The sequence below is a fragment of the Kogia breviceps genome, chromosome 9, assembly GCF_026419965.1.
Source record: "Kogia breviceps isolate mKogBre1 chromosome 9, mKogBre1 haplotype 1, whole genome shotgun sequence".
NCBI lineage: Eukaryota > Metazoa > Chordata > Mammalia > Artiodactyla > Physeteridae > Kogia > Kogia breviceps.
In genome coordinates this window covers 23,238,325-23,260,294 of record NC_081318.1, presented here as the reverse complement: position 1 = coordinate 23,260,294, position 21,970 = coordinate 23,238,325, and the positions used below count along the sequence as shown (strand labels likewise).

At 50.1% G+C, this 21,970-nt stretch overlaps 1 protein-coding gene across 2 annotated transcripts; it reads left to right on the top strand.

Moving 5' to 3' along the window:
* The first annotated feature begins 1,422 nt into the window (after window positions 1-1,422).
* On the top strand, window positions 1,423-21,729 carry SMO (smoothened, frizzled class receptor). 2 transcript variants are annotated; one of them, XM_059074440.2, is made up of 13 exons: window positions 1,580-2,280; window positions 12,084-12,198; window positions 12,884-13,089; window positions 13,787-13,996; window positions 14,241-14,413; window positions 14,754-14,973; window positions 15,069-15,192; window positions 16,523-16,615; window positions 17,724-17,832; window positions 18,636-18,821; window positions 19,263-19,411; window positions 19,888-20,022; window positions 20,239-21,729. In XM_059074440.2, exons 3-13 carry the CDS (start codon window positions 12,943-12,945, stop codon window positions 20,649-20,651), a joined length of 1,959 nt encoding a protein of 652 aa, XP_058930423.1. In that variant the 5' UTR covers window positions 1,580-2,280; window positions 12,084-12,198; window positions 12,884-12,942; the 3' UTR covers window positions 20,652-21,729. The 2 variants fall into 2 exon arrangements, with proteins under 2 accessions (XP_058930420.1, XP_058930423.1); XM_059074437.2 differs by lacking the exon at window positions 12,084-12,198 and having other exon boundaries at window positions 1,423-2,280.
* Window positions 21,730-21,970: the final 241 nt, after the last annotated feature.

The window sequence follows — 21,970 nt, the reverse complement described above, 5'->3', positions numbered from 1 at the left end:
TCTAAGTCTTCCTACTCACTTTCCAGGGCTGGATTCAAATCCCACCTCCTCCACTGCTACCCACACTGACCTTTTCCTGCTATAAATTCCTATAGTACACTCACTGTACACCTCATTTTGGCAGCTTATTTATCGAGTGGTTAATATTGCATGCCTGACTGCGCTGGATGCTTTGTGGATACAGAGAATAGAATAAGGTCCTTGCCCTAGAGGAGGAGACTTTGCTGCTTTGTCGTAGTATATTATTGTTTCTTGAGGGCAAGCCTTGACTCCACAGTAAAAATCCAAGTTCTCAAGTTCTTCAAGTATGTCACACCTATCACAGTGCTACATACATCCCAGGATTTCAGAAAAAGACTTGCTAAATTGAATTAAATCCTCTCTCTCTCCCTCTCTCTCTGTCTCTCTCTGTCTCTCTCTCTCCCTCTCTGTCTCTAGGGCTTATGTAACACTTGAGGATGGTAGCTGAAGTGCAATAGCTAATTTGCTCTAAAATGGCCAAACCTAAAAGAACTAGTTCACTTGGGCTAGGCTGAAGGGGTAGGGGCAGTGGTAAGAAAGGAGAAGTCACCCTAGTATGCTGCCCCATCAGCAACATGGAAAAGTTGCTCAATGCAAGTCCACTCTCCGGCTGGACCCCTGGTTACTAAGAGGTGGAAACCGCTGCAGGGTGAAATCAAATTCTGTGACTGACAGCATGACAAGCAAAGGAGTGAGAAAAGGCAAAATCAGCAGAGTAGGGAAGGAGAGCAGCATAAACTTCCTTGGCCAGACTATGAGCAGCAAAGGGCCATCAAAGAGGGACTGGCCTCCTTTGGACATAACTAAAGACACACCAGGCCAGCTGTTGGCAACGACAGTTCAGAGCTTCATACATTTGTAGCAATAAAGGATTGATGTTGGCACTTTTGGTTTCCAGACCCCTGCTCCCCGAGGTAACAGCAGTGGGGGGCAGCTGCTCTGAGTGACTCTGAGGTAGACTCTCACACAGGTCCTGAGCTGGAAGGACTCAGACGAGTGGGAACCCCAAACCCCGGTCTCTTCCATGGGGCCCTAGGACAAGTTGAAAGATCTAACGCAAAGCAGAAAAGCCTGGCCGGTTGGGGAGCAGGGCGGGATGTAACAGAGGCTTCAGGCACCCCCTGTCTCTCCCACCGTAAACCGGAGGAGTCCTCTCCCTGCAGGCGACGGGGCTGAACGATCCTCAGGCCAATCAAGGTGCCTGCTGAGTCTTGTGGCAACTACTGGCCACGATTTCCACCCATCTCTTGCCCCGAGGCAGTGGCGGGGTCACCAGAGCCCCTGGTCCGGGCCTCTCCGGGCGCCCGGGACGCTGAAGCTCGAGCTCCTCCTCTTCCCTCCCTCGGCCAGTCCCTCCCCCAGCCGTAGAAGCGGGGGGGCGGGCTTGGCCCGGCGAGGCCCGTGCATTCCAGAGAGCCGAGCGAGCTAGAGCAACAAAGGAGCCGGGTAGTTGGCGGGGAGAGTCCCGGGGCTGCGGCACAGTGCAGCCAAGTGGGCGTCCGGGCCGCAGGCTGGCGCGAGGGTGGAGCTGGGAACCTAGTCCAGCACCCCCGGCCCGCGCCTGGCCTCCTTTGCGGGGCCGGGAGTTGGTTTTAATGGTGGGAGAAGGAATGGGGCTAGAGATTGGGGGCCCAGGGGGCTCCCGCAGCTGAAGATAACTAGGATTGCCAGGGGAAGGGGTAGAGAGTTGTGCATCCCGGCCCTAGCCTCCACCGCCCAACATGGGCCCCGGGTTCCAAAGTTTGCGAAGTTGGGCGCCTAGGGCCCGCGGCGCGCAGAGCGTCCGGGGGCGCCCGGCACCGGACTCGCAGGGCGCACAGGTCGCCTGAGCTTCCCCGGAGGCCCCAAGGGTTGCGCGTGTGGCCTGGGGGCTCCGGAGAGCGGGCGGGGGCGCCAGGGCTTCTGCTGAGTTGGCGGGTTTGGCCATGGCCGCTGCCCGCCTTGCACGGAGGCCGGCGCTCCTGCTCCTGGGGCTGTTGCTGCTGCTGCTGCTGTTGGGGGGCCCGGGCCGGGGGGCGGCCTTGAGCGGGAACGCGACCCGGCCTGGGCCGCGGAACGCGGGCGGGAGCGCGAGAAGGAGCGCGGCCGTAACCGGCCCTCCGCCGCTGCTGAGCCACTGCGGCCGGGCCACCCCCTGCGAGCCGCTGCGCTACAACGTGTGCCTGGGCTCGGCGCTGCCCTACGGGGCCACCTCCACTCTGCTGGCCGGGGACTCGGACTCCCAGGAGGAAGCGCACAGCAAGCTGGTGCTCTGGTCGGGTAAGCGCGCGGGAGCCGGAGCCGAGGGCTGTGGTGATGGGATGCGGGGATTCTTGGAAAGAATAGGCTCAAGCCTGAGCTTTTGAGAGGGCGGGAGCAGCGCCCGGGAGAGTTGCAAGATCTGAAACTTTGGGGGCAGGCTGTATGCAGCATGGGACCGTCGGTGATGAGGCGGGAGGGCGAGGAAGTTGAGGAAGCAGATCACAAAGGCCTGAGCAGGGTGGGTTAGCAGGGAAAAGGGGGAATGAGGGGCCCAAGAGCGAGGGGGATGGTGGCTCTGAGCCACAGGAAAGGACTTTTTTTTTTTTTTTAAGAAAAGGAGATGCTCCACGTAGGGGCCACTGTGGAAGCGGGGTCCTCGGGAATTCAAGGAGGTGTTTAGACCTTGGAGAAGAAACTGGGAAATCGAATTGGCAGGAAAAGGGAAAGATGGGGATAGAAGATTTAGGCATTGAGGGAGAGGATGGGGGAAAAGAACTGAGTGAAATTTGTGAAGGGTAATAAACCCCTGGTGATGAGTAATTAAAAGGTAACCAGAAAGTTCCAGAAATCTTGTTTTGGGAGGCAGAAGTCCAGTGATCGTGTCTTGCTTTGACAGGAGATTTAAGTTTCCTCATCTGAAAAATGGAGACTCGTTTCCTTGTCTGAGGTTGTGAAGGAATGAGACTATTCTAACGATCATTTGTGGGTTCCTTGGAAGTTTGGACCCTCAGGCTGGTCTGGGCTGAGGAAGGACACTTAAGTGTGGGATGTCTAGAGCCCCCTGGATACTTTCGTGGTGGTCTGAGGTCCCAGAACCCTCACCTCATGGTGGGATTATGACCCAGCCTGAAAAACTGCAGACTGAACCCAAGCAGGTCCTTCTTTAGCAGTGTGGAGTGGATTAGCTCCCCACCTGTCACTCTTCTGGGCTGGGGACCGAAAGAGAAGGGGAGGGAACTGGCCTTGCTACCCCTTGCTTGTAGCTAGGGTGACTCCAAAATTGTCCTTGAAGAAACAGGAAATAAAATCAAAGGGCAGGAGCAGACCTGGCGACCCTCTGTCTTTTGATAGGCCTTGGATGCCCCACATCTCAGTTCTGCCCCAGGGACGGGTAAGGATCCTGATAGGGGAGTGTTTGTAGGCTGCCTGTCATTGTCAGGTTGGCCGCTAGAGTTCTCAGAGTCTTTGCCGGATGTTGGACAAAGTCATGTCATTCCTGGCTTGGTACAGATGCCAGAGGAAGAACCTGGAGGATGGTACCCATGGTGGAGCCACATCCTTTGTGGGTATCAGGTTCTAAAGTCAACATGTAGGCAGAAACCCTGTGTAATCAACAGTAGCTTTGAAAAATCCATAAATGGCCACAACATAAGGTCTATGTGATTTTGCATACATACTCTTTTATGGTAATATGTTTGTATGAATGTGCAACATATAATAATGTACAGTATATAAGAAGGGGCATACATAGAAAATATAATTTTAGTTTTTAAAATTACATAAATGCAAAAGAGCAGAAGAGGGAAAGGATTTTTAAAAATAAACAAAAGAAAGGTATAAATAAGGTTTCTTTGAGTTTAGGAGCCAGCTGTATGGAAAATCTAAATGTCTCAGCACTAGGACTTCCCTGGTGGCACAGTGGTTAAGAAATCCGCCTGCCAATGCACGGGACACGGGTTCGAGCCCTGGTCTGGGAAGATCCTACATGCCACAGAGCAACTAAGCTCGTGTGCCACAACTACTGAGCCTGTGCTCTAGAGCCCGCAAACCACAACTGTTGAGCCCACGTGCCACAACTACTGAAGCCCGTGCATCTAGAGCCCGTACTCTGCCACAAGAGAAGACACCTCAAATGAGAAGCCTGTGCACTGCAGCAAAGAATAGCCCCTGCTCACTGCAACTAGAGAAACCCTGTGTGCAGCAGCGAAGACCCATCGCAGCCAAAAAATAAATAAATAAATGTTCCTTAAAAAAAAAAAAAAAAAAAAAAAAAAAAAGAGTCTCGGCACTAGAATCTCACCCAGTTCTGAGTTGCTCACACTATGAGAGAATATGTGTTCATTCTCTCTCTCTCTTCTTATTTATTTATTTTGCAGGGGCCCATGGTCGAATTCTCCTAAGTTAAGTGCATGTGTGATGCTGCCCTTCTGTAATTACCATCAAATCAGGCAGAAAGGGTATGAACCTCTCTCCAGCCCGTACTCCTGAGAGCAGCTGCTGAGCAGACAGAAGTGGTTTTGGCAGGAAAATTGAGGAGTCAGAACCATCCGCTGGCTGTGTAGGTTCGAACCTCACTAGCTGTGGCTCTGGTGGGGCAGGGTCCTGCGGGGGTGCCGGCACTGAGCCCTGGTCCTTACTTCATTCTGAGCTCTTCTCTGCTGCCACCCCTTCATCCCTCAGCTCAGTCCCATTCCCATATGTGTTCTGGGTGTTCTTTTTCTGTGTCTGGTCTTTCTGCTGGATGTTTTATCTGAAGTAGGACCAGAAGCAGGAGTTGGTGCCAGCTGGGTCAGTGGGTGCGTAGTGAACTGGAGCCAAGTGTGAGAATCACAGACAAGCCTTCTGCTGGGGGTTCTGGCTAGTGATTAGTCCTGTCCTGAGCTGGTGGTCTTGATTTGGCTTTGGACGTGGTCAGTGTCATCTGGCTCTTGGAGGTGTTTTTGTGGGTGAAGATGAATTAGGTTGTCTTCATCTGTAAACTTTTGAAAGTAGAGACTTCTTTACTTTTTAAAAGTCTCAGAGTTCTAAGTACACAGCTGTCCACTCATTCATTCAGTTAGGTGTCGGGTGCTTGCTAGATGTCATTCTTGATCAGGTTCTGGGGCAGATAAAGGCAAAGAATACCGAAAAAAAAAAATAGACAAAGAATTCAGACAGGATCTGAAGACATATAATTAAACAGGCTTTAGCAACACCTCTGAGAGGTATTGTGACCGGGTGGGATGCTGAATGAACACAAAGGACTCTTGGGCGCAAGGGAAGACCCCCAGAGGAACTGACATTTAACCCACAACCTGAGAAATAAGTAGGAATTACTGGGGCCAAGGAAGATTTGGGTGGGAAGGATAGGAAGAGGGTATAGCATGGACAAAGATGTAGAGGTGAGAGGGCTTGGTACTTTTAAAGAAGTATAAAAATTTCAGTAGAGCTGGATCAAAGCATTTGAGGGATAGGATTATAAGAGATAAGACCTAGAGAATTAGAAAATAAAGGGATTCATACCCCATATTAGGAAATTTGGTTGTTTTCCAGAAGATAATATGGAGCCACTGAAGGCTTTTAAAGCAAGAGAGAGATGTAATCATGTTTGCATTTTAGACCGATCTCTTTGAGTACTGTGTGAAGAAGCCACAGGAGGAGGGAAATCCTGGAGCCTGTTTGCTTGCTTAGCGGATGGTTGAAGTAGTCCAGCTGAGAGATGATGTCGGTCAGGACTGGAATAACAGCTTGGAGGAAGTGGACAGATCCCGGAGTTTCAGAGGTAGAACCAATGGGACTTGCTGGTGAGAGAGCAGGAGGACCCAGGTTTTAGGCTTGGATGGAAGGTGGTATCATTCCCTTTCACTAAGCTGGAGAATGCTAGAGAAGGAGGAGGTTTAGGGAAAAAGTATGGGCCATGTGAATTAGAGGCCTTCCTTGGACATCTATGTGGACATTCCCAGCAGATCTGGAATAAGAGTTGCTGAAGAGAGGTACCCACTATGAACTTCCTCAGCCTAGATTGCGGAGCCTTTGGAAGCATGCCATCAAGTGAGGAAGTTTGCAGCTGAGGTTGGGCCAATTTCTAGGTCTATATAGAACTAAGGTCTGTCTCTCCTATATCTTTCCACTCTCTCGACTTGGGCTTCTTCAGGCACTCAGCATCTTTCCCCAGGATAGCTTGAAATGTCTCCTCTTCTCAGGCATTCCAAGCTGCCCAGGCAAACATACTATCCAGGCCATGGTCCACCTTCAGCCAAATCTGGTTGGTTTGGTAAATGGGGCAAGAAAACAGAGAGACCTGCGGCTGGCAAGAGAAACAGGTCGCTGAGAGCCAGCACGTAGCCTCTTTGACCACTGCTGTGCTGTGTGTGCGCACAGGGGTGTTCGGCCCTGTCACCCAGCCGGGGGCAGCCAGTGGGAAAGAGCTGGAGAAGCTGGGAGGAGTTTCTCGTTTGCCTCCCAGGCACTTAGTTGAGAGACTGAGAGGAGGTCTGTTGTTGGTGATGGTAGGTTGTTTGCAGGGGCAGATCAGGAAGAATTTCCTTAGAGCTGTTCTCAAACCTGGCTGATGATCAGAATCATTCTAAAAATATACATTTTTAGAAAGTATAAAAATACAGAGAAATACCCACGGGCCCAAGTTTTCATTTTTGCATCAGATTGTTAAGTTTTTAATTGTGAAATGTAGCATGTATACAGAAAGTGAATAAGACACAGAGGTACTAAATAACAAATAATTATAAAGTGACACCTGAGTCAAGTGATGGTGGGCCCCCCCCCCAGGAGCTCCTCTTTGTTTTTTCCAATCACATCCGCCTCCTTCCTCTTCTAGAAGTAACCATTGCCCTGATGTTTTTGATAATTGTTTCCTCTTTCCTCCATAGTTTTACCATCTAGTTTTGGAATCCCTAAACAGTGTATTTCAGTTTTGCATGTTCTTGAACTTTATACAAATGGAATCATGCTGTGTGTATTCTTTTATGTCATTTCTTTTGCTCTACATTATTTTGTAAAATTCATCTATGTTGTTGCAGCTTATTTTTCATTGCTGAATAGTATTCCATTGTAGAATACATCACAATTTATTTATCTATTTTGTTGTTCTTAAACATTTTTAAAAAATATTTGTTCATTTAGTTAGGCTGCGCCAGGTCTTAGTTGCGGCATGTAGGATCTCTTAATTGTGGCATGCGTGTGGGATCTAGTTCCCTGACCAGGGCTCGAACCAGGCCCCCTGCATTGGGAGTGTGGATTCTTACCCACTGGACCATCAGGGAAGCCCTACCACTTCTAGTTAACAATGTCCTGGAGGTGTCTACTGAGCCCGTGCACCTAGAGCCCATGTTCCACAACAAGAGAAGCCACTGCAGTGAGAAGCCCGTGCACCACAATGAAGAGTAGCCCCTGCTCACCACAACTAGAGAAACCCCACATGCAGCAACGAAGACCCAACGCAGCCAAAAATAAAATAATATGGCCATTAAAAAAAAAAAAAAGAAGTGGTAATAGTAGCAGCACTGGGACCTCCTTGGAGGTCCAGTGGTTAAGACTTCACCTTCCAGTGCAGGGGATGTGAGTTCGATCCCTGGTTGGAGAGCTAAGATCCCACATGCCTCATGGCCAAAAAACCAAAAACATAAAACAGAAGCAATATTGTAACAAATTCAATAAAGACTTTAAAAAAATGGTCCACATCAAAAAAAAAATTTTTTTAAATAGTAGCATCTTTCATCCTTGACTTTTTCTTCATTCTAAAGAGAAAGCTTTTCTACCTTTCACCATTAAATATGATGCTTGGTGTAGGTCTCTTGTAGTTATAAATATTTTATCAGATTAAGGAAGTTTTCTTCTATTCCTAATTTGCCAATTATCATTTTTATCATGGATGGACATTGAATTTTATCAACTACTTTTTCTGTATCTATTGAGATGATCATATGATTTTTTTCTTAATTAATCTGTTAACATGGTAAATTGCATTGATGAAATTTTCTCTCTTTTTAAAATTTATTTATTTATTTTTGGCTGTGTTGGGTCTTCGCTGCTACGTGTGGGCTTTCTCTAGTTGCGGTGAGTGGAGGCTACTCTTCATTGGGGCGTGTGGGCTTCTCATCGTGGTGGCTTCACTTGTGGAGCACGGGCTCTAGGCACATGGGCTTCAGTCGTTGTGGCACGTGGGTTCAGTAGTTGTGGCTCACAGGCTCTAGAGCGCAGGCTCAGTAGTTGTGGCACACGGGCCTAGTTGCTGTGTGGCATCTTCCTGGAACAGGGCTCAAACCCATGTCCCCTGCATTGGCAGGTGGATTCTTAACCACTGCACCACCAGGGAGGTCCTGATGAAATTTTCTAATGCTAAACCATCCTTGGAACAACAGTTTTCAACTTGACTGATCATCAGAATCACACATTAAAATATTCGTTTTTAAAGTTTAAATTGTGGCAAATGTTATTTTTAAAGTGTATAAATATAGAAAAATGCAGAGACTAATATAACACCTGTGTCTGTATTTTTTCTTTTTGTTTCATATTTTATTAAAGAAATAAAACAAGGGAAATCCCTGATGGTCCAGTGGTTAAGACTTGCAGCCAAAAAAAAAACAAAAAAGAAAAAGAAAAAGAAAGAAAACAAAACAGATAAAGCTGATGTCCCCTTTCTTCTTGTTTCCAGTTTCATTCCCTTTTCTTCGCTGGGGAGCTTCCCGCATCCCAGTAACTTGCATATTTATTTTTTAAGCTTAATTACTTTAATAAAATAGGTAGTATATGAACATAGTACAAAATTCGAAAGTAGCAAAAGTTAAATCCTTCCACTTCTGTTCCCAGCTACCCATTTCCCTTCCCACAGGCAACCACCAACACTGGTTTGTGTGTATTCTTTTATTGATATCTAACATATGTACAAATGTAGATGTGTCCTTATTCTTTTTTCCTCCCATAACCAAAAGCAGCTCTCCGGGCTGTTCTCCACTCAGCTGCACCCATTAAACAAGACATATTGGAGATTGTTCCATTTCATTGCAAATAGTTCAACCCTGGATAGTGTGCTACTATACTGATGTGCGATATTTTACTCTTTTGTTTCTACTCTTTTGTTATTACAAACAGTACTTCAGTGAATAATCTTATATACGATTTTTGTGAACATGTGAAGTGGAATTGCTAGTATAACATTTTACAGCTAATGTCAAATAGTCTCCACAATTGTTAACTAATTTTTAGTCCTACTAAAAATATACAAAAGTGCCAGTTTCCCCCCAACTCTTGCCAGTACAGCATTTTCAAATGTTTTGATCTTTATCCTTCTAAAGGTTAAAAAGTTATATGTCATCACAGTTTTATTTCACATTTAATGAGTAAGAGTGAACATCGCTTTATGCTTTTAAAGGCCATTTGTACTTTCTGTTGTTTGTCTTTTGCCCATTTTTCTATAGGATTATGAATTTCTTATTGATTTGGAAGAGCTTTATGCATGTAAGGAAAGTAATTCTTTACCTGTGATATGTATTGGAAATATATTTTTTCAGTGTGTTGCTTTTCTTATGATCTTGTTTGTTTTTTACCCTACTGAATTTATCTATTTTTCTGAAGTCTTTTCTTTAAATCTTTTATTTCAAAATTTCTGAGTTTTGTGTCATACTTCAAAATGCATTCTCCACTCAAAGATTTAAAACAACATTTTCCACTTTTTCTTCTAGTACTCTGATTTCTTAAAATAATGTAGCTATTTTTTATTCATCTGGAATTTATTTTTATGTAAGAAATGGGGTAAGGATTCAACTTATTTTTTCCCTAGATGCCTCCTCAATTGTCTTTCAATATTTATTTAATAGTTTATTTTTTCCTTGGGTAATTTTTTTTTTAAGTACAAAACAATATTTAAAATGAGATTAAAAAGAAAAACAAATTACACATTTTAAAAAGCTGATAATTATCACAAATTCCAGAAAAACAACACAGTATGGTTTGTGTGTGAGTGTGTGTGTGTGTTCTGGTTATTTATTGCTATATTACAGACCACTTCAACTCTTGGTGGCTTAAAACAAGAACCATTCCTTTTGCTCATGAATCTTCAGTTCTGGACAGCACTCAGCAGGGATGGCTTGTTTCTGTTCCCTGATATCTGTGGCTTTCGCTGGAATAACTGGAAAAGCTGGGAACTTGAAAAACCCAGCATCTCTTTCTCTTTCTTCTTTTGGCCCCAAGGCCTTTCTATGTGGTCTCTCCACCAGGCCTCTCCAGCAGGACAGCCTCGGGATAGTTGGTCTTATTTCATGGCAACTGGGATCCAAGAACAAGTGTTCCAGGAGAGACCCAGGCAAAAGCCAAATGGCTTCTTATTATCCAGGCTTGAGAGTCAGAGAACGTCACTTCCACCACATTTTATTGGTCGAGCAAGTCACTAAGGCCAGCCCATATTCCACAATATTTTTAAAAAATATTTATTTCTTAATTAATTAATTTTATTTTTGGCCGTGTTGGGTCTTAGTTGCAGCACGCGGGATCTTCATTGCGGCGCGCAGGCTTCTCTTTAGTTGTGGCTCACAGGCTCCAGAGCACGTGGGCTCTGTAGTTTGCAGCACACGGGATCTCTAGTTGAGGCACTCGGGCTTAGTTGCCCCGCAGCATGTGGGATCTTAGTTCCCCGACCAGGGATCAAACCTGTGTCCTCTGCATTGGAAGGCGGATTCTTTTGTTAAAAAATAAATTTATTTATTTATTTGTTTATTTTTGGCTGCGCTGGGTCTTCACTGCTGCGCGTGGACTTTCTCTAGTTGCAGCGAGCGGGGGTTACTCTTCGTTGCAGTGCGCGGGCTTCTCATTGCAGTGGCTTCCCTTGTTGTGGAGCACGGGCTCTAGGCATGTGGGCTTCAGCAGTTGTGGTACGTGGGCTCAGTAGTTGTGGCTCACAGGCTCTAGAGCGCAGGCTGAGTGGCTGTGGCGCACGGCCTTAGTTGCTCCACGGCATGTGGGATCTTCCAGGACCAGGGCTGGAACCCGTGTCCCCTGCATTGGCAGGCGGGTTCTTAACCACTGTGCCACCAGGGAAGTCCCAGAAGGCGGATTCTTAACCACTGGACCATCAGGGAAGTCCCCACAGTATTTTTATTAAGCATCTGCCTGTTGCTCCTCTAGGGAGCCCCTCTGCATTTAAAATATATTGCTTAATAAACATCCAGTAAAATTCACTTTTTCTTTGTTGTCACATTTCTATGAGTTTAGACAAACGCATAGAGTTCTGGATGCAGCCACTAAATGCAAGACAGACAACAGTCCCATCACCTCCAAATGTTCCCTCGTGTTGCCCCTTCGTAGGCAGAGCCTTCTCCTACCCTAGCCCCTGGCAACCACTGCTGTGTCCTCCACCCACACCCTCTCAGCCAAAATCTTTTGAGACTGGGTTCTCCATCTAGAGTGATAAAGGTCACCCAGGAGATTCTGATTTGAGTCAGGTCAGAGAACCATTGCCCAAGGACATTGCTTCTTAAGTGACAGGAACTTGCTGTGCACCCTTGGAATAGGTTTTGTCTAGTGAGAGCTGTGAATGGTCAGAGGCCTCAGATTACTAATAGTAACAGCTAATATCTCTTGAGTGCTTAGTACATGACAGGTACTGCGCTAAGCACATTTGATGCATTATCTCACTCTACAGCACAGTTTCACAAGGTAAGTCTATTCAATATTATCTCCATTTCACAGATGAGGAAACTGAGGCTAGAGATAGAGATTAAGTAATTTGTCTAAGATCACACAGCCAGGAAATGATAGAGCCACGAATTGGACCCAGGCAGGCTAATTGCAGTGTCCATGCTCCTTATCCCTCTGCTATATTACCTTCCTCCCAAAAAGAGCAGTTACCTGCTCACACCACCCCCAGCCTGGGCAGTCACCTACATTGGCTCTCATGTCCTCAGAAGCTTCTCTTAATACAACTTCTTGTTTGGGGAATAGGTGTTCCTGAAGCAGGGGTGATTCAGGAGGGGTGAAGGGGGTAGAATGCTGAGTGAGCCCAGCCACAGGGAGAGCAGGGTAGAGGCCTGGGCTGGGGTAGGGGTGCTCGGAGACCTCCACCTGTTTCTTTCTGGCTGACAACACGTTTCCTCCCCCTGCACTGGACACAGCCTCCTCTGTTTCTCTCCATCTGATTTCCTGTTTCCTCCTCTGGCTTTGGAGTACCTGGCTCCCCTGACTACCTCTTCTTAAGCTCCAACCTGTTCTCTATCTCACCTCAGCTTGGTAAGAGGGACAAGGGTCCTGGGGTCTGGGCAAGGGGAAGCAACTCCTGGTTCTGGTGCACGGGCCCTGTGAGGGTGGGTCCCACAACACTCCTTCCCTGTGGACTGTAGAAGGTTTTAACAATGTCCCTGAAAAAGTAAAAGGTAAATTGACCTGGGGTTCTCAGCCAGAGGTGCTAACATTCCCTTAGCGGGGCATTTGGAAATGGGGGCTGTTTCTTAAGAACTTTAATTGAATTGTAATACACACACAGAAAAGTGCACAGTTTGACTTTCACAAAGTAAATACGCCCATGAAACCAGAGCCAGATCAAGAAATAGAACATCACCAGCGTCCCAGACGTTCCTCTTCAGGCCTCTTCCAATCCCCACCCTGGAGTGGGAGGGGTGAGGAGCATATTTTGGCTGTCACCAGGACTTAGGGGTTCTCTTGGCATTTAGTGGGCAGGGTCTAGGGATGCCAAATGTCCTGCAGTACCTGGGACACTCCTGCAGCACAAAGCACGGTCAAGCCTAAATGCCCTGCTGAGAAACGCCATGCCTCACCATCCTGAGCAGGCATGGCCCGCAGCGTGGCAAAGAGAGACGCCTTAGGCCCGGGGAACAGCGGTGCAGCTATGTCTGTCTGTGGGTCAGAGTGATGAGGGGTCTTCACTGCAATGTGTCCACACTGTCGCCACCCCCAGGCCTCCGGAACGCCCCCCGCTGCTGGGCAGTGATCCAGCCCCTGCTGTGTGCTGTGTACATGCCAAAGTGTGAGAACAACCGGGTGGAACTGCCCAGCCGCACCCTCTGCCAGGCCACCCGTGGCCCCTGTGCCATCGTGGAGAGGGAGCGGGGCTGGCCCGACTTCCTGCGCTGCACCCCCGACCACTTCCCCGAGGGCTGCCCGGTAAGTGCTCTGTGGGGCAGGGTCTGGGCTGGGCAGGACCAGGCATGGGACAGGGCCCAGCAGGGGCAGAGGAGCTCAGCGCCTTCTCTTCTGGGAGATCCCAGGTCTACAGCCATGGCGTCAGTGAGCCACAGGCCCAAGCTGAAGCTCGCCAAGCTGAGCCAGTCTATCAGGGATTATCTAGTTATAAAAAGACTTTTGAGCACCCACTCTGTTAGGTGATGGGGAGTTACAGGAGTCATGAATGACAAACCTATGCTCAGGAAGTTTATTGTGTATTTAGGGAGTCAAGGCTTGCATGTGTAAAACAGCTAAGAGACACCAAGATGGGGATGTGATCTAGTTCTGGGTGGTGAAGGACAGCACATTAATAATAATAATGATGATGGTAGTAATACTAATTATTATTATTTATTACCTTCCAAATACTATTATAAACATCTTACATTTATTTATTCATTTAACCCCTAGACCACACCATGAAGTAAGTATTGCTGTCCTATAGATCAGGAAACTGAGCTAACAGAGAGGTCAAATAATTTGCCTCAGGAAGGCTAGGATTCAGGTGCTGGAAGGTCGTCTGCAGTGCCTGTGCTCTTGGCCTCTCTGCCACCCTACCTTCGTGCCTCTAATTAAACCAAAGGTCACCCGAGCCTACTGCTCCCCTGTGCACTTTCTCCTCTTCTCTCATTGCCAGAATGAGGTGCAGAATATCAAGTTCAACAGTTCGGGCCAATGTGAGGCTCCCTTGGTTCGGACTGACAACCCCAAGAGCTGGTATGAGGACGTGGAGGGCTGCGGGATCCAGTGCCAGAACCCGCTCTTCACCGAGGCCGAGCACCGGGACATGCACAGCTACATCGCGGCCTTCGGGGCCGTCACGGGCCTCTGCACGCTCTTCACCCTGGTCAGCGGAAGGCAGGCCCGTGGGTGGAGGGTCAGGGGAGCGGCAAGGCCCAGGGCCCCTCAGGCAGCCTGTAAAGTAGGAAGGGAGCCGATTGTCATTGAGAGAGGGTGGGCTCTGGGAGAGGGGGAGGAGGACTTGGCAGGGGTCCTCGGGGAAGGGTGGCGATAAGAGGGGCCTGGGGGTTCAGATAAGGGCAGCAGGATAACCCTAACCTCACAGGATGGGCCCCACTTCTCTCTTCTAGGCCACGTTTGTGGCTGACTGGCGGAATTCCAATCGTTACCCTGCTGTCATTCTCTTCTACGTCAACGCGTGCTTCTTCGTGGGCAGCATTGGCTGGCTGGCCCAGTTCATGGACGGTGCCCGCCGGGAGATTGTCTGCCGTGCTGATGGCACCATGAGGCTTGGGGAGCCCACGTAGGTGTCTTGCGGACCCAGAGGCGAGGGTGAGGGGAAGAGGCTGATGTGCGTTTTCCACAAAAGGGGCAGGTAGGTCTTGAAACGGAGAGTTCAGCGTGGGATTCAGCTTTGCCTCGTTGCACCCAAGGTCTCCAGCATTAGAGCCTGGACTGTTTGCATCTGTTCAAAGGGGCATCTTCTGTATCCTCTTCACTGCTGACCTGAGCCTGGTATCCAAGCCCTGACTGCTAGGGAACCTCCAGACCTTAGAAGCCAGGGGACTGGGGACAGGGTGAGGAGACTTCGTAGAGGGAATACAGAACGACTGCCCCAAATGACGCTCCACATGTCTGTGCAGCTCCAACGAGACCCTGTCCTGCGTCATCATCTTCGTCATCGTGTACTATGCCCTGATGGCCGGCGTCGTCTGGTTTGTGGTCCTCACCTATGCCTGGCACACCTCCTTCAAAGCCCTGGGGACCACCTACCAGCCTCTCTCGGGCAAGACCTCCTACTTCCACCTCCTCACCTGGTCGCTCCCCTTTGTCCTCACTGTGGCAATCCTCGCCGTGGCCCAGGTACAGTGACTGGTAGGGGGTGGGGATCTGAGTGGGGCGGACTTGGGTGAGGGAGACAGTGACTGACTCTGTCCCCCCACCCCTTTCTGCTCTAGGTGGATGGAGACTCTGTGAGCGGCATCTGTTTTGTGGGCTATAAGAACTACCGATACCGTGCTGGCTTCGTGCTGGCCCCAATCGGCCTGGTGCTCATTGTGGGAGGTTACTTCCTCATCCGAGGTGAGTGAGGACCAGGCCAGGACTGGTCGGGCAGCAAAATGTGCTGAGCATCTGCTCTGTGTAAGTGGGAGCCAGGAGCTGCCAGCTCTGCTGCCTTCGAGGTGGGACCTCGGCTGCCTCGTGCAGGACCTTGGTGCAAAGGAGAAGGTGCCCATGGGCAGACTCAGCACCACGGCACTTGGTGCAGGCAGCACCTTTGTGCAGGCCAGAAAAGTGCTCCCCTTTCTCCAGCTTTGTGCCAGGGCTCATGGCTTGTTGAGTGGAGCTTGGGCTGGATTCCAGCCCCCGGTCAGCCCTGGCCAGATGCCCTTGTGTGGTGAACACCCTGAGTAACCACCCTGTCCACATGGGCCAACTGGGAGCCTTCAATCGTGTGCGTGCGCCCTGAATTTATATACATGCTCAGTCTTTGGAGCTTCATTTCTCCTTTCTGTTCATAGTGCGAGTACGCACGCACACACACACACACACACACACACACACACACACACACACACACACACAGTTTTCACAACATGCACAGATTCTCTGTTCCCTCATTTTCCTCTCAATCTGCCACCTCCACAATAAGCCTCCGTATCTTAGCACATTTTCGTTGAGTGTTCTTTGTAAACTTCAGTTTCCTCCCCCAGCACTATCAGTCTTCTGTTCAGCCCACCTCGTTTCCCTCTCTTTGGCAGTGGCTGAGCCTCTGATTTATATTTTGTATCTGTGTGATCCTGTGTGGCTAGTGTGAGCCACTAGCCACGTGTGTTGAAACTAATCCAGACTGAGATGTGTCATAAGTATAAAATACACACTGCACTTCAAAGACTCAGCACATACAGAAGTAAACTGTCTCATTAACAATTTGTTATATGGATCACACGTTGAAAAGGTAATGTCATAAACAATGATACATTGTTTATAAAATATATTGAAGTTAGCTTCATTTGTGTCCCTTTACTTTTTGAAGGTGGCTTCTAGGAAATTTGAGATTATGAATGTGGCTCACATTATATTTCTCTTGGACAGCACTGTCCTGGAGTCTCTTCTTAGGCCTTTTCCATCATAATAGCTTTGACCCGCTGCCTTACTTGGGGAGGCCAGACCAGGACTGAGGCATCTTTCATCTCCACTGACCATCTGTGCCCTGCCCAAGTCTTTCCAGTCCATGGCACATCTGCTACCAGCTATGCTCCAGTGTTTCCAGTTCCCCAAGCTTTAAATCAGCCCAGAAGTCATCAGATCTGGGACTCCAGGACCATGGGACCCTCCCCTGCCATGCACCTATTCCTCCCAGGAGAGGGGCCTGGCCTCCACTGATGTCTGCCATCTCCCTTCTGTTCAGGAGTCATGACCCTGTTCTCCATCAAGAGCAACCACCCTGGGCTGCTGAGCGAGAAGGCGGCCAGCAAGATCAACGAGACCATGCTGCGCTTGGGTGAGTGTGGCATCCCAGCACCGCACCCTCTGGGGAAGAGTCTTGGAGGCTGAAGTACATTGTGGGGCAAGTTAGCAGCCAGGGAGGCAAGATAAGGCTCTGTGTGTGTGTGTGTGTGTGTGTGTGTGTGTGTGTGTGTGTGTGTGTGTTGGTGCTGATGGTGGTGGTGGTAGCAGCTGAAAAAAGAAGGTAGCAAAAAAAAAAAAAAAGAGAGAGAGAGAGAGAAGGTAGCTTCTTTCTCAGTTGGAAGAATTCAAGTTCATGTCAAGACTGCTTCCTCATGTCTACTTCCCTCCTGCTGGGACCCTCCCAGAGTGGCCTTAAGCACCTCCAAAATCTTGTCTTATTTTGGAGAAAACAATTCTTTTTAAAATTTTTTTATTGGAGTATACTTGAATTATAATGTGTTAATTACTGGTGTACAGCAAAGTGATTTAGATATAGATATATTCTTTTCCATTATGGTTTATCACAGGATATATTTTTTTAAGTTTTCATGTAATCTTTTTAAAACAAATTTCTTATTTATTTAATTTATTTTTTAATTTTTGGCTGCGTTGGGTCTTCGTTGCGGTGCGCAGGCTTCTCATTGCAGTGCCTTCTCTTATTGCAGAGCACAGACTCTAGGCTTCAGTAGTTGTGGCACTTGGGCTCAGTAGTTGTGGCTTGCAGGCTCTAGAGTGCAGGCTCAGTACTTGTGGTGCATGGGCTTAGTTGCTCTGCAGCATGTGGGATCTTCCAGGACCAGGGATCGAACCTATGTCCCCTGCATTGGCAGGCGGATTCTCAACCACTGTGCCACCAGGGAAGCCTCTATCACAGGCTATTGATTATAGTTCCCTGTGCTACACAGTAGGACCACGTTGTTTATGTATTTTATGTATAGTAGTTTCTATCTGCTAATCCCAAACTCCTAATTTATCCCTTCCCCCCTTTCCCCTTTGGTAACCATAAGTTTGTAGAGAAAACAGCTCTTAAACTGAGCCCAGCACGAATTCACCCCAGACTCAGCTGTCTTTCAGGCCCGAGTGGGCAAACACCCTCTTCCCCACTGCTGCTTCCATACCTGGGATTGGTGATGCCCTGTCCCACCCCTGTCCCTCCGCAGGCATTTTTGGCTTCCTGGCCTTTGGCTTTGTGCTCATCACCTTCAGCTGCCACTTCTACGACTTCTTCAACCAGGCTGAGTGGGAGCGCAGCTTCCGGGACTACGTGCTGTGAGTGGGGGGCTGGAGGCTTGGGGGCAGCAGTGGTGGGAGCTGGAGACCCTCCTCTGCTGTCCAGCAGGGGTCTGCCAGGTCCCTGCCTCAGATGACAAGAGAAACTGCCCATCTTGCTCTGGGCACTTAAGCTGATAGTTGTTCTGTAATTTGCAAACATGGCAGACAGCCCTCTGGGTCCCTGCCCAGCTCCACCCTTCCCTTTCACCCCAAGGCTCTCTGGCTGGTATGTTTGTAACTGTTAAGCCATCGTGTGTTTTGGCTTCTCCAACTGACTCTTGCATTGGCCACAGAAGTTGCTTGCTATTTCTCACAGACTCTTTACAGAGCTTATTGCAAATCCCTGCACAGAAGTAGTTACCTCTCTACCATAGGTTAACAACCCATTAATGTTTTCTGGTTTTGCCTGTGCTTTTTTGTGTTACAATGAGGATGAATCTGAGAAGGTAACACATCTCAGCTGCCCAGAGAAGTGCAGTACCTACCGATACCAAGAATAGCAGTTAAAATGCTCATTAAAATCTGACTGCTTCAGACTCTTCCTTACAGGCTCCAGCTTCCAGCATGGGAAGCTTTACACCACACCGATGCCTACGTCCCTACCCCAGAGATTTGATTTAATTGTCTGGGGTGTGGCCCAGACATCGAGTCATTAAAAGCTCCCAGGTGACTCTAATGATCACCCAGGATTGCAAATCAGGGCTGTGGGCTTCCCTCTTTCTAGAGTGTTTGGATTGATTGTCTGGGCACCCACCCAGGAGACTTAGAAAGCCTCAACTGTGTACTACCCCTCACCACAGATGCCAGGCCAATGTGACCATCGGGCTGCCCACCAAGAAACCCATCCCCGACTGTGAGATCAAGAATCGCCCTAGCCTCCTGGTGGAGAAGATCAACCTATTTGCCATGTTTGGAACCGGCATTGCCATGAGCACCTGGGTCTGGACCAAGGCCACGCTGCTCATCTGGAGGCGCACCTGGTGCAGGTGGGGTCAGCAGCAGCCTGTCCTGACCCTGCTGCCTTGTTCTCTCAGCCTCGGCATCTGTTAGGCTTTGTAGGTCCGGTCTCACGTGTCCGAGCACAGCCTTGAGCAGGTGTGATTTCTAAGGGCCTGCCCTGAGCGGCCGAAAGCGGCCTTTTCTGCGGCTCACCACTGCCCCCTGGTGACACCTCCTGTCCTCGGGAGGATGGGCCAAGGGCTGAGCCAGCTGCCGGTGTCTTCTAAGAGTGGAGTGATTTGAGAATGGAGCGGAAGCGCCCTGCATTCTAGGCCCCCTTTTTGGCACAGAAGGCCTCTACCCCTCAGGGTCCTTGAGGCCGGCTGGAGGCTCCTTTCCTGGATGGAACGGATCCGCTGGTCTTTTGCAAGATTTGAGGGGAAGCAGCTGCTCCTCCAGGCCCCTTCCCCCACCCTTTCTGCCCTCAGGTTGACGGGGCAGAGTGACGATGAGCCCAAACGGATCAAGAAGAGCAAGATGATTGCCAAGGCCTTCTCCAAGCGGCGCGAGCTGCTGCAGAACCCAGGCCAGGAGCTCTCCTTCAGCATGCACACTGTCTCCCACGACGGGCCTGTGGGTGAGCTTCCACCCCATTCCCAGTTTCCTTCTAGGCTGGTGTGGCCTCATGGACTGTTTGGAAGGCTGTGAGGAATGGCTCCCTCCTCTCTCTCACACACTGGTTCTCCTCCAGTCCCCACCCTGCCCCCATCCCAGGCCACTCTCCCTTCTCTGTTCCTGCCCCTGGATCTTGCTTGCTGGTGGTTTGGTTCCTAAGGGACTCCTCTCCCTCGCCTTCAACCGTCTTCTCCAGCTGTTCTCCCTGGGCTACGGGAAGTCAGGTTCCAGGGACCGGATTTCTGGCCTCCCGTGAGGCCCCTCTCTTCAGACTGGGGGTGGGTAGAGATTGCTGTGTTCACTAGGGTGGGCTTTCTCTGCTAAGTCGAGTGGGAGCCATGGGTTGGGGGATGGTGAATGGTGCTAAATAAGGGAGGAGAGGTCATTGTGAGGGCCTGGGCGGTCATGGTACCTTATCCTTTCCTTCTGTCCCCACAGCGGGTTTGGCCTTTGACCTCAATGAGCCCTCGGCCGATGTGTCCTCTGCCTGGGCCCAGCATGTCACCAAGATGGTGGCCCGGAGAGGAGCCATACTGCCCCAGGATGTGTCTGTCACCCCTGTGGCAACTCCAGGTATGGGGTTCCAGCTTCTGTAGGAAGGTGGGGGACGTAGAGGCTGGAGGTTCCTGGGACTGGAGTACCAGGGGCTGCCAGCAGGGGAGGGGAGGGAAAAGCCTCGGAGGATCTAAAGTGTGGGTTCCTGAGCTAAAAGAGTAGGGCCCCGAGGAGAGAAGGCGTGATGTGGACAGAGTTAGGGTCCCAGGCTCACGTTCTCTCTCCCACTGTCAGTACCCCCGGAGGAAAAAGCCAACCTGTGGCTGGTTGAGGCAGAGATCTCCCCAGAGCTGGAGAAGCGCCTGGGCCGGAGGAAGAAGCGGAGGAAGAGGAAGAAGGAGGTGTGCCCACTGGTGTCGTCCCCTGAGCTCCACCACCCCGGCCCGGGCCCTGCCCCTGCCTCCAGTGCTGTCCCTCGACTGCCCCAGCTGCCCCGGCAGAAGTGCCTGGTGGCCGCGGGTGCCTGGGGAGCTGGGGAGTCCTACCGACAGGGAGCCTGGACCCTGGTCTCCAACCCCTTCTGCCCAGAGCCCAGCGCCGCAGCCCCCATGGCCTGGGCGCAGGGCCGACGGCAGGGGCTGGGGCCCATTCACTCCCGCACTAACCTGATGGAGGCAGAACTCATGGACGCAGACTCGGACTTCTGAGCCTGGAGAGCAGGACCTGGGACAAGAAGGAGGAACAAATACCATTCGGAGGCTCTTCTTCCTGCCTGAGAGTGCTTCTCCAGGGTCTCCTCTTCCGAGAACCTGAGGACCCAGTGCCCTCCCAGGAGAGTTCAGTATGTCTGGCTCACGGCAGCAGGACTGTGGGAAAGAGCCCTGACATCTCCACGGACAGGCCTTACCCGGGGCGGGGCCCTGGAGCTCAGGGTCCTTGTTTCTGCCCCACCTGCCTGGCAGCGTCAGTCTCCAGTGGGGGTCATGGGGTATGCAGAGCTCGTGGTGGGCAGTAAAGGTGCAGGCAGGGGTGACGGTAGAGTGGGCTGTGGTGACCAGCAAGGCAGGCTGCCCTTTTGTGTGCCAGTGGGTGCCCTTCCCTGGCACTCTCAGACCAAAAGTGTTGCTTGTGTCATTAGCCCTTTGTCCATGGGAGGACAGAGCTCCTTTCCCCCTCTTCAGGGTGGTTGCGGGGCTGGGGGTGCATACTCCCAAAGGGCCTGTAACCTTTCTTTATAAAGTGTCCAGCTGGCTCCACTCCAAGCCACTAAGCCACCCTGGGTTTTCCTGCACCCTTCTTCCCCTTTCCCCTTTCAGTTCAACCAGGCCAACCTCTTCCCGTTTCCTGTTTGTTGATTAGGACCCAGCATCGCAGCATTGTCTATCCTGCCCCCAAACCCCACCCCTTTGCTGCTGGGCTCCATCTCCAGGTGAGAGATTGGTTCAGCTATGGAGCCTGGCGTGGCATAGAAGCAGTGAGTGACGGGGAGCCTCTGGGCCTCCAAGAGATGCATGTTATCTTTCCCTGTATCTGTCCAGTGGGGGATGGATCCTCTGACTTGAGGGGCTCCCCTGGGAAGCTGCTGACACTTCAGCCAGGCAGGAAAGCTTCCTTCCACTTCCACAACCAGTGGGTGAAGAAGTTCCCACCTCTCATAACCCCCATCTGAGGCCCCAGTTTCGAGAACCAGACAGCAGGAAGGCTTAGCAGCTGGCTGGGTTCCAGATCAGGGGGTAGGGATAGGGAGACAAAATATAAACAGTAAATAAAAGGTTTTTGTATAAATTCTTGATGTGCTTCTTTCCATAGGCCCCGTCTTGACCTGTGTACCTGGTGCTGATCTAATTTGTCTTCTACTTCCTCTGAAAGCTATTCTGAAAGGCCAAGAGCTTGGTGCTAATGAGGTCACAGCTGACAGATGTCAGGCTGCTGTCAGCTTAACGTGCTGGCTGTCCTTCCTGGCCAGTTGGTTCTATATAAGGACAAAAGCTCTGGCCACAGCTGCCTCACTGGGCATTGATCATAA